This window comes from Cynara cardunculus (genome assembly GCF_001531365.2).
Source record: "Cynara cardunculus var. scolymus isolate 2C chromosome LG 5, CcrdV1, whole genome shotgun sequence".
Lineage (NCBI taxonomy): Eukaryota > Viridiplantae > Streptophyta > Magnoliopsida > Asterales > Asteraceae > Cynara > Cynara cardunculus.
The window spans coordinates 27,546,925-27,559,198 of record NC_037532.1 but is presented as its reverse complement, the minus strand read 5'-3'; the positions used below and the strand labels follow the sequence as shown (position 1 = coordinate 27,559,198).

At 36.7% G+C, this 12,274-nt stretch overlaps 1 protein-coding gene across 1 annotated transcript; it reads right to left on the bottom strand.

Annotated features, from left to right (window-relative positions):
• Nucleotides 1-216: 216 nt before the first annotated feature.
• On the bottom strand, nucleotides 217-12,209 carry LOC112512099 (phosphoinositide phosphatase SAC6-like). Its single transcript, XM_025117907.1, has 20 exons — nucleotides 11,495-12,209; nucleotides 11,193-11,276; nucleotides 8,985-9,112; nucleotides 8,803-8,894; nucleotides 8,465-8,522; nucleotides 8,206-8,262; nucleotides 8,078-8,111; nucleotides 7,869-7,949; nucleotides 7,345-7,451; nucleotides 4,990-5,076; nucleotides 4,819-4,896; nucleotides 4,452-4,522; nucleotides 4,268-4,366; nucleotides 3,295-3,394; nucleotides 3,014-3,122; nucleotides 2,866-2,938; nucleotides 1,187-1,280; nucleotides 817-909; nucleotides 610-676; nucleotides 217-496 (listed from the first exon to the last, which is right to left on the bottom strand). The coding sequence occupies exons 1-20, from the start codon at nucleotides 11,634-11,636 to the stop codon at nucleotides 366-368; spliced, it is 1,785 nt and encodes a 594-aa protein (XP_024973675.1). The 5' UTR covers nucleotides 11,637-12,209; the 3' UTR covers nucleotides 217-365.
• Between the last annotated feature and the right edge of the window lie 65 nt (nucleotides 12,210-12,274).

Here is a 12,274-nt window from a genome sequence, read left to right as displayed (position 1 = left end):
CATAATTTCAAAATCATAGGAACAAAAGTAGCAAGTTTCAACAAACCATATGGACGAAAAAACCTAATTTACTCTAAATAAAACAAAAAATATATAACTTTTTGTTGACTTTTCTAGTCAAACAGCTACTAGCAAAATTCAAATTACAGTTAAAAGAAGTTAGAAGTCTTTCTGTTGATACAAAAGGATTCAACAGTTTCGAATCACCCAAAAATATATAGTTACCGAACTTATATATAATATATCACCGATGAACAATGTGAGAGCTATATATATATGAGAAATGATGCAATTAGCTTAGCCAGCAACAGCGAAGAGCGAAAAATCTTTCGAAGGTCAAATTAAGTACCTGTGGCTGTCAGAAATCAGTGTGGCGGTTTGTGCAGCCGTGGTCTGTTGCAGAAAGCCCGGCGATTGGCTCTTACGTATCTTATGATCACTATACTGAGCGTTGCCCAGAAAATAGAAAGTGGCAATTGCCAATAATCATCTCGAACTGAATAAGATGTAGGATCAATGAATATCTAGACTCGAATAAATAGAAATTAAGTGTAGTTATAAGGAGAGTAAATATGTATAAAAATCGATGGTAGCCATAGATTTGCTCACCTCGCATGATTGACATCAATGAAAAAAAGATCCCCATCAAGACCACTCCCAAAACAACAGGAAAGGGCTGCAAAATGAGTGAAAACATAATCAACAACAGTATCTATCATCAGTAAGAGATTATCCTAGTATCGGTGAAAAATATATTCCATATAACCAAGAACTCCGGAACCTATACTAGATGCTGGTTCATCAAACTATACTCACCGCAATATTCTCTAGCCCTCCTTTTTTCAGCTTAGGAGCCAAGTCTCGCGAAAGAGAAACAATGTAATGCCCTTGCACCAAATCAATTGAATCCTACATGAGAAAAACTAGATATATGAACAAATAATGAAATATGCAGCCATCTAAAAAAATAAGTAAAAATACACAAAGGGATAGTTCAGCAGCGACTATATATATATATATACAACACACCAATCTAAGACAGCCATTGCCTTTGAGAAGACTTGGCTTGTTTCAGAAAATAAACAACCACGAAAAAGTGTATCACATCCCAAGTTTTTTCCCTTTAAATACTTATTACTTCAGGATGATAACAGAGTAGCCAAAGTGAATAGATAAGTATGCTGACCTGTTTTGTACCATCAACAAAATTATTCAGGTAATAGCGCATTAGCGCATTCCATCCGTCTTTAAGAATTCCTTTGATTGTCCTCCGACCAAATCTAGAAGAAATACCCAAAAAAAAATATTACATGCAAATTAAACCAAAAGCTTCTTTTCATGAACTTGTACAACTTCAAGACAAAGCTATCACCAAACATCAGCAATAAATAAGATTTTATTTTGAATGTTGGAGTGTAGGCAGAGACAAGGTTAGTAGAATTGGCATTAAGACAACGAACTTGAGGGTTAGGACTCGATATTATTTGTGCTTGGGAGAGAATAGCACTAGAATGGGTCTGATGGTTAGTTTGGGAAACCTACTGATTTTGTGAAAAATATATCTACAGAAACTGTAGATTTCTAGTTCTCATAAAAATAGATGTGTGTTATAGAACTTCTACATAAGATAATTTTTACATTTTAACTATTTTGACCTCTGTCACACGCTGCAAGATGAGCATGCAACTTCTTTTACGGCTCAAACGTGATTCTGGGCCCTCAAGATGTGTAGCCAAACTGGTCTTAGAAATGCTATATAACATTAATTGCAATAAGTATTAATATATATACACATTATATATATAGGGTAGGGTTCCGGTGAGAATGGAAGTTACGGTGAGAAGGGATCTCCACCCTTGGATCAACCCTAATCAAGTATCAACACTAATGAGATGCACCGAGGTGCACCAGATCAATTCCCGTATCAAGCCCAATTCATGGGTGGAGGTGAGATTAAAAGTGATCAAGGGTCCAGATCTCTTCTTACGCTTCTCATCTTAACTCCTATTCTCACACGATCCTTAGTCTATATGTATATATATAGGGTCAGGCTCATGTGCATACAAGTAATTTGTCCGGTATGCACATGTACATTCACATGCTCATGTGCATAGAAACCAGGAAACATCTTCAATTACTTGTATGCACATGTGCATACCGTACAGATGAATGGTTATTAGGGTGTCCCTCAGTTTTTTATTTTTTTTTGGGGGGGGGGGGGGGGGTTCCCCTGACCTCACTCTATATATTGGCAAACTGCACTACTTTGGCCTCTGCAAAGAGAACAAAACTGCTGAAAAGAACTAGCACAAGAAGAATTATCTCAAAACCACATGAACATTGTAGTGTCATTTTTCTCAAGTTTTGCTTCAAAGCTTCTGAAATGGATGTACTCCAACTGAGGTTATCAGACTTGGCTCCATCTGTAAACTGTCCTTTTCATATTACATCGCAGCCAACATTCCCTAATAATCACCACACTTTTCGGAATAAGAGAACAGAAATTGTGCTTCTTGAACACTTGTCTACCCATAACTTTATTTACCTTCATTCTCACAGTTCAGAACACAAAGCTAAACAGAATCGGGAAGGTGGTGATATTGAAATGAATTAGAGGTTGAATAAAGCATGAGATTATATTAGAATTAACTTATACAGTTAATAGAAGTCTCAAGGAAGAACATGGATCCTGCTATCTTCAGTCTTCCACAATGAACAAATTATAGAATAAATGGACTTTAACTGGGCTAAACGATCATACTAACTATATAAGTAGATTAATTCAATATACTGTAGTTAATACAGAAGAATCAACTACACTTGAAACTTGCAGTATCTATCGTAAGTAGAAAACTGAGCAAGTACCTGACAAAATCTCCTTTGAGAGCAGGTGTGCCAGAATACTGGATGCTAATATCATCCCCATGATTAGCCCATACTGTTGGAAACATATCGCATAAGAAAGTGAGTGAGAACTAAAAACAACAATGTGAAAGGAAACCAAACTACATACATATTTTGAAGCAGTCATCAAAATTGGGATGTGTGCTGATGCTTTCTTCAGCATCAAAAAGACCAAGCCTTTGAAGTTGGAATTCCAACATTTTTCGCCCAATCATGCTCTGCACCAACAGAAAAGTAAAATCTGAAACAGTAATATGATGGATGTTATAAGCGCTCCTTGTAAGCTTAAGAAAAGATTAAAAAGCTGATCACCATATTCCAGAAACTGTACTAACACAAGTTTACATAATAAACAAAGACGAAGAATATACAAACTTCAAAGTAATATACCTGTGTGACATTTGTACGGTCTAAGCAATCTATACAATTCGTCCGCACTATTCCAATTTGCGTTTCAACTTTTTCACCCTTATCATTTAACAGATAGTACCTATCAATTGAAAAGAAAAGTCACATTTCAGAACCAGACGTATGCCACATTGTTATTAATGTAATCCAAATAGTTCAACTTACCAAGCCTCTTTTTGTTACCATCCTCTATATTTTTACTCTTGAATTTAACAATCCCTATGGTCCTAGCATTCATTAGAAATTTAGAAAGCCAAAATTCTAGTGATGAGTTCAAGTACCAAACAATGATCATTGTTTCCTAGACAAATGCTTACTTGGTGGGTTGGCTGGACAAACTGATAAGCTATACTGTGACAAGCAATCTACTGTTCACATAGCCAAAAATCAAGGGCCAAAAACAAAAAAGTGGCTATCATCTCACACAGAATCACATTATTGGGACCCTTCTCATCCAGGTGTTGAATATCATATAATGACAAAGCCACTATAGATAACTTAGATTTTATTAATAGATCTGTGCTCCAACTTCTAGAGTCTAGGTTAGTCCTCCATCATTAGTCCCCTTAAGTAGGTTATTTCTAAAAAAGATTACTAATCCTGAACTTTTCGAGGAATCCTTCATCAGTGGATGTCTTATTTGTATGCCTATTGTCTATTTCCCATCTTGTACTGTTAATATTTTCAAGACTTGTCTCATTTATAACCATCTCGCTATAATCATAAACATTTACAATTTTCGTTGAAGTTTATGCCCTAAAGAGTAAAATAAATCATGCAACACCCTTTTAATCTGATGAATAACTTCCATCACTTATACTTGGTCACTGCTGTGTAAAAAATTATCAGTTTGGCCACTCTGAAAAAACCATCCCAACAGCTTGTACCTAAGTTTGATAATTTATCTCAAATTAGAGTTGACCATAAATTTATCTCCTTAAGAAGTAATGCTTACCTATTTTTAATCAAGAAATCTTCAATTTGATCATAAAGGATAGATAGCCGCTCAAAATGAACATGTCCACATATCTTATGGAAGTCGAAGTGCAAGTATCTGCAGAGCTTAGCAAGTTTAGCATCGGCATAGAAAATACACCAAGCCACATATGCGCAAACTGGGAAAATTAGCCAAGATATACCTCACATCATCACTAATAATTCTCTGCATTGCAGTGGCAAACTTTTCAGTCAAGCGTCCTTCATCACCACGCTATAAAAATAAAGAGATATAAGTTAAACAAAATAGTCAAGCATAGTAAACCTTGGTCCGTTACATTTTCTTTGGTGGGTTTGGGAAGCAGATAGGTGAATCAGATAAGTTGAAACCTAGCAAACCAACCAACTCAACTGAAAAGAGAATATAAGTGACTAGGGATTTGACCTATATATATCTACCGAGTTATCCATTGAGAAAAAAGCACTGGCATGAGAAATATATGCACACATATACATACATACATACATACATACATACATACATACATACATACATACATACATACATACCGTATTTACAAGATCAATGGCTAAAACATTTCCATATTTCTTGTTTAAATCCAGAAAGTGCCGTTCCGCAACTCGAGGCTGCAGAAATAATCATATAAAAGCATCAACTGTTAAGAAGATATAGGCATGTGAAATATTAATTAAACAACTAGTTCAGCATTGTACACTCACTGCTTTCTCGGGTTTCAGAATCTCAAACTTGGGCTTATATGACAAATCAACAATCTGATCCCAGAGAAAAGGAATTGACCCTCGGACCTACATACAAAAAATCTAAGAACTGTCTCTATAATGGTTAATCCAATAAAAGAATATGCATGAAGACGATGAAAGAGGATTTTAAATACATAGATATGGGGATGCCAAAGATCCCCTTCAGTTCCTAAGAATTTAGATGAATGCACACATTTCATAAGTTAACCAATATGAAACTTATACCATAAGAGACCATGGCAACCTACCATTACTGTATCTCAACAGTTTTTCCATAAATACATGATCAAAATGTCATATATTAAATTGACAGTCCTGCTTTTCAAATAAAAATAAAATTACCCACATATTACAAAAGATTTCTCATTGGTCATTTTGAATGTCAACCAAGTCCAATTCATTGGTTTCATATCTTCTGTAGTACCTCCTGAGTCCTCACTACATATTCAAATAGGAATTACTTGTTATTTTTGGTTACAACGTCCCTTGGAAATTCACACATCATAAAATGGTCGGAAAGCATATATTTGAATTCTTTTATATTTGTATCTACTATATATACATTAATACATTATAATTCTCATTAGGAGTTACAAAATATGAATCAATTGGCAACAGAGTTGAGGGTGCAGTGAGGCACTAAAAAGGTTGTTTCTGTAGCGCAAGCTTATCGCCAAATGTCTCTTCTATTACGAAGACCACCTGGGCGCTAAGCTTACCCAAAAAGACCCCCCCCCCTCTTGTATTTTTTTGTTGTTGCGAAGTTTTGCAAAAAGGATTTCGAAAAGTTAAAGAAGTGCAGCAGGCAAAGAGACTTTTGGACAAGAAGAACAAATAACTACAAGAAGGAAATGGGGTAAAAGGTAAAAACAAGTAACATGAAAGGATACAAGAAAGTTACGAGGAGACATAGTAGAAAAGAAAGAAGGTAAAACTTGGTAGACCCCCCCCCCTACCTGGAAAACTAACCGCTGATTCTTTAACCCTCACCCTCTACCTCTCCCCCCCCCTTCCCCGTGTCTAGGATAGGTACAGCCTCCCACACATAAGCTTTTACCCTAGTCCTGTGTCTCCAAGAACTCCTATCAGAGGCTATGTCCTAGGAAATGTCTAAGGCTGCCACGTCCTACTCACCCTATCAACTGTAACGCTCTCAACATCCTCACCGGCTCCATCATATGCCACCTATAAACGTGTCCAAACCACTGAAATCTTCAATCTCTCAATTTATCCATGATCAGTGCAACTCCCATCTCTGCCCATGATAGCTGCAACCCTATTCGTCCACCTCAACATCCACATTTCAGCCACTTTCACTCAAATTCCTCTTGAGAGTTTTTTCAACTTTGATTACATGGTCAAGTTCAGATCCCATTAGACCAAAATTTTGCACTTCAGATAATGGGCTAGAATGCGTTTTCTACATGAGTGGTTATTGGATCTCACATTTGAAGCATTATGTGATATGACCATACTTCCTTCTAGACAAAGAAAAAACTGTAAATAGGGTCATATGGGAAATGGAACATGAACGTTATATATGACCAATAAGATTTTCAGAGTGCTCATGGACATGTATATGGTAGAGTTGTTGACTGTCAGAGGAAAGCAAAAACACTGAAATAAGAAGGGGTTGCATTTTTCACTTCATGTTGTAGGACCTAGTAACATAACTAGCATCTATCTACATGCTTCTGTTAATAATAATGTTTAACCCCCGTCTTCCGAAAAATGACTGGCAGTCTTGCAAAATAACTAATGTTATTTGTTTATTATGATAACACATCAACTCCTATTGTCATACAAGAAAGAACACCCCCTTTTGCTTTTATCAAGATAATTTGTCTACTGTTCTGGTAAATGTCATATGATCAAAGCTATTGACAACTGAAATTCTTGCTTTTATTTTGTTCGAAGTGCCTTTTTGGACCTGGCCCGGTGAATACCCAGCCGGGCCTTTTTTTATTCCAACAAATTCCCTTTATTTATAGGCAATATAAATAAGATACCCAATTTGGTATCTGTGTAACAATTTACGTTTTGAGGTTTACATATATTTATAATTTTTGTCATGGAAATTGAGAAGGATTTTTTATTCAAAAGAATCGATACTGATCAAGTAAGTATCAATTTGTATTTTCTTATGTCATTAGGCAAACCAAATTTTAGATTCAAAACCCCAAGAATCATTCAGGAATCAAAAGGTTAACAATTATTCACTTCAAATGCGTTTCTTAAAGGGGTCTGACGACCGAACATCGAAGATATATAAAATGGACACTAAAGGGAAAACAGAAGTATAAGAAAGTATACCTGTACAAATGATGCTGTATACCCTTTTAACTGTATGATTTGTTCACTTTCCACGAAATTTGCTACATACCCATCAAGATCAGCCCCTCTTCTCCACATCCGAGTCCCTGCTCAGATTTATAATAGACACTAATTAAAAGTCTTGTCTATTAGTGACTAAGAAAAGGTCATGGTAAATATATATGAACTTGTTACGGTGAAACCGAGTGTAATTATGTAGCTAGAGTACGTTTTCTACTAATGCAAGAGACCAAAACCAAAAGGGGAGGTATAAAACACCATTATTGCCTTATTGCTATAGTGCTTGAGTAAATAAATTCTCTGAAAAACATGATGTACTCCATCCTTGTAAGCAGATACGGCTGTCCTTTGGAATTACACTACTCTAGTCTGTGTTTTCAGTTTACTGCTATTCATGATTTATCTGCTAGTTCAATGACATTATGCTAGAATGTGCCAATTTCTCCATACAAATATATGAAAAAGATTAACTTCGATGTTGTGCATTACTTTTTGAGCCATACCATTTCTCCTAGTACACCTCCTTGCTATCAGGGTAACGTCTATAATATCTTTTCCGATTGCTGCTTGAAAGTTCTGGTAAGCTGGTACTAGGTTAAGGGTATGACAGTTAAACAGTTCTGCAAAAAATTGAAGTTGATCTACCAGTTGAGACGCATCAGCTATCAACCACTGGTTCAAAAGAAAACTAATACCGACAGAAAAAGGATACTCCCTTGAAGAATAGGAAGAATGTACGGATCAAGCTTCTGCATATGTTGTCAATGTCCGCCATCAGGGATATGAAACTTTTTGAAGCAATTGAGCTTAGGCATGTTCTAATAAGATGGAAAAACTAACCTTGTTATCTATGAGAAGTTCCAACATGTAATTATTCCATAGAAACCGAGGCTCTGCCTGTGACATCAGGAAATTTCCACGTGTGTTTCAGATGTAAAACGAGGCATAGGCATATTATATGCTGAAAAATCATCATTCTTGATAATATAATGCATGTGTGTGTGTGTATATATATGTATATATATGCAGCCTTAAGAAACTGCTTGAGTTATGAAACAACTATCAGTGTAAAGACCTTCAGTTTTGAGACAATACTTACCTGCCTCCAGAGAGGAAGCCAACTTGATTCATCACCCAAGTCATTCAACCGTTGGGCACTGCAAGATGGAAATGGCAAACAAGTTCATCACCCTTGAGATCAAGAATTAGGGGAGTTGGATGATCTAAGAAGTTTAATTTCTGGAAGAGAAAATAAAATGGTATCTGCATGTTGTCTTGTTTAACATTTAAGAAAGAAAAGCATATTCCAATACAAATGACGATTGGGTAGAGACAAAGGAAACATCAAAGGTCAAAAGGTAAAGCTCAAATCAAAATTTATTGATCTTCAATGACAAGAATCATCGACACATCATAAATACGGAGAAGATATCAGACCTTAGTGTTATATTGACATCATATGAAAAATAAAGGCCAGGTGTTTTCTCAGCAACTTTTAACAGGCCATAAAACTCGGATTCCATCTTTTTCTGGCAGAAATGGAAAACCGTTACACACTTTCATATGCTATCACCTACCAAACAAAAAGAATCCAAAACAGTAACCTACAGTAGTTTCACCTTTTCATCACGGGCGTTCTTTACTGCACGATCACAAGGAAAAACTTTCAGTGACAAAAGTTTGTAGATGGGATGGCCTAGGTATGACCCGACACATTCACGTTCTGTTATAACTATCAAATATGATCCTGCCAACATATGGAAACAGTTAAAGAGTCATATCAATGAAAATTTCTCTGCAGAAAAAGGATGTGCAGAACTCTGAAAATAAATTTCAAACCACAATTTGAACTCTTAACTCAAGAACTGTTCTGTAAGGCTGCGTTTGGTACATGGGATGGAACAGGACAGGACAGGAAGGACGTGGCAAAACTCACTGTCCCACGTTTGGCGCGACATGGGACAGGAGAATAACTCACTGTCTCACGTTTGGTGTGATATGGGACAAGGACAAGAACTGCAACAAGGTGGGACAGCGTGGGACAAAAAAGACTTTTTCTTGTTCCACCAAAATAGGTGGAACAAGATCGGACAAGAATGAGACAGAAACTAAAATAAAACTAACCCACCCTCGTTTGATATATAACCTTAACATGGTATTTGTTTTAGTGGTCACGACCGCTAGTTGCGGCCGCTGCCATAGCCACCGTCAGTGACCTGCCCCTCCTCCACAACCACCATTGACCATCGACTACCACTGTCTATCACCAACTCTACAACCACCATCGACCACTTACCACCACCATCGCCACTACCACCGTTGACCACCTCCACCTTCTCTTCTACTACAACAACCTCCTCCACCACATCCACAACCATCTTCGTCCACGGACCACCACCGTTCATTGCCACCACCACCACCACCACCGTTGGCCACCTCCACCTCCTCTTTTACTACAACCTCCTCCACCACCTCCACAACCGTCGTCGTCCACTGACCACCACCGTCTATTTCCACCACCACTACCACTGTTGGCCACCTCCACCTTCTCTTCTACTACAACCTCCTCCACCACCTCCACAACCATAGTCAGCACCAACCGGCACCATTCATCGCCACCACCATGGGCCACCCCACCTCCACCATCGGCTACCACTTCCCACCATCACCACCGGCTACCACTACCATTGTCGGCCACCACTATCGACTACCACCACCACTGCCCACCATCACACCTACCTCTACCACATAGACCACAACTACCTCCTCCACCACTGTCAACCGCCACCACCACCACCACTACCCACCATTTTCACGTCCTCCACAACCACTATCATTCACTAATTACCAATGCTTCTATCTCAACAACCATTTTTGTTGTAACAGTCTCTACCTTGCCTTCACTAATTAATAAGAATTTTCCGAACCGAATAAAACATAATTCTTCTTTATATGAATCGGGTTTTTATCAAAATACCATCAATTATATAAAAAAAGTCATTCAAATTTGGTACTATTTTATATTTATGTATATGAAAATTGTGTAAAAATGTTTATAAAATTAAATTATTTACTTTATTTGTGTTAATTATAACTATTATATTATTATATGATATATAAAATCATAAAATAACTTTTGGAGGCAACTTATCTAGTTCTGTCTTGTACAGTCTTAGTCATACCAAACACAGTCTAGTCCTATCCTCTTGTCCTGTTCAGTCATGTTCAATCATGTCTGCGTACCAAACGCTACCTAAAGAACTCTGAAATCAGTTAAATCAAACTTCTATCCAGTATTTACCATATACTTTTTTGGTTAGCATTTTCATCAAACATTTTCCATTACAATTTACAAATGAAAAAATGAACATTTAAACTGTAAGTTGAACTACCTTAAATCATACTCCAAAATGGCATACATTCTAAGTGGACCCTGGTTTAATTACTTGTTTACTCCATTTCGTAGAAAAACAATACAAACTCTTATATGAATATATATCTAATCTCTCATAAATTTTTGTACCCTTCTGTGTCCAATATATTTTAACAAGATGCCTGAAGTAAGATGCTTGTTATCCCATTTCTCACATCAATTCCTACAACTATATGAAACCTGATTTCTTGATTCTAATCACCAAATTATTAAATAAGATAATCAGTAAGTAACAGATAATATGTAGCTGAGTACAAGCTACTGTGACACACTGTTCAAAATCCTAGTGTCTACTTATTTGCAAACCAAACCTTTGTATCATGACTTTTGAGCTTGCATACAATTATGCACCAAAATTTTGTTTTTCTTTCTAGTACTATAATCATCCTCTGACCTGCCAAAAGCTTTAGTATCCCAACAACACCGTAAATTGTCTGAATTCTAGGAACTCGAACGGTCGTACAATGTGGGACTTCATCTACATAAACAAAAGTTATAAGATTCATTAGCAGCAAACGTATCAAAACCACCCAATTATACTAAAACCAAATCCCAGTGACAATAGAATTTCGTACATGAATAATGAACATAAAATATAAAATTCAAGTGGTCAGTTGACACCCAGCCCATCCATTTTCAATCTAATATATAAAAAATGAAAGCAATAAAGTCTGAAAAGAGGAAAAAGAAACAAACCAACAAGAGCCAAAGAGCCATCTCGATTAACAGCCAAACAAGGACCAGTGGAAACATCAAGGGGTTCCGCAACGTATTGATCAGGTAACTCCCATAATCTCATACGAGTATACAATTTCCGCGATTGGTCTGTCTTCTCCATCGTAAATCTCCGATTATCTTTCCCCTTCGATCCCTAATAAACCATTTTGTATCAAATTGAATAGAATTTCCTGGGAAATTGATCTGGATTTTTGGTTTTCCTACAAGAAACTATGGAGAATGATTTTGAAAATGGAAGGGGCGAAGAGCGAAGACGAGCGGAATAAACTCGAAAAAACGAAAATGTGGAAAACCGCCCGCTTGTTGTTAACAGAAAAGCGCTTACATTTCGGGAATTTTGTACGGATTCAGAAGTTCGTTATTATTACATTAAACCCCCTATAATATTACATAATTACATTCAACCCCCTTGTTCATGCCATCCACCCAATAATCTCAAAATCTCTTATGTTTTACTTTCAGGGATAGCTTCACTTGTGAACCTAAGTTCAATTATGAACCGGTGAGACAGATAAGAACGCGACACGTTACCCGTTCATTTACATTTACGGGATATTCATCATGAATGGTGTATCATTTATCATGATCGATTTATAACAGAAAAAAAGGTTTGCAACTGAACTTTCCTCGCTTTAATTTAACCATTTCTTGTTGAAGTATATATAACTTCTATATACAACAAAGCTCACACAAGCCCCTCACAACTTGCGATATTGACTTTAGAAGAGGTTAACCGAA

Excerpts from the sequence above, each read along its gene's own strand:
- LOC112512099 (XM_025117907.1), bottom strand. The coding sequence starts at position 11,636 with ATGGAGAAGACAGACCAATCGCGGAAATTGTATACTCGTATGAGATTA. Across the intron at positions 8,895-8,984 it reads AGAACGCCCGTGATGAAAAG|AAAAAGATGGAATCCGAGTT; the intron begins GTGAAACTACTG and ends CATTTCTGCCAG. Across the intron at positions 4,367-4,451 it reads ATTATTAGTGATGATGTGAG|ATACTTGCACTTCGACTTCC; the intron begins GTATATCTTGGC and ends TAAGCTCTGCAG.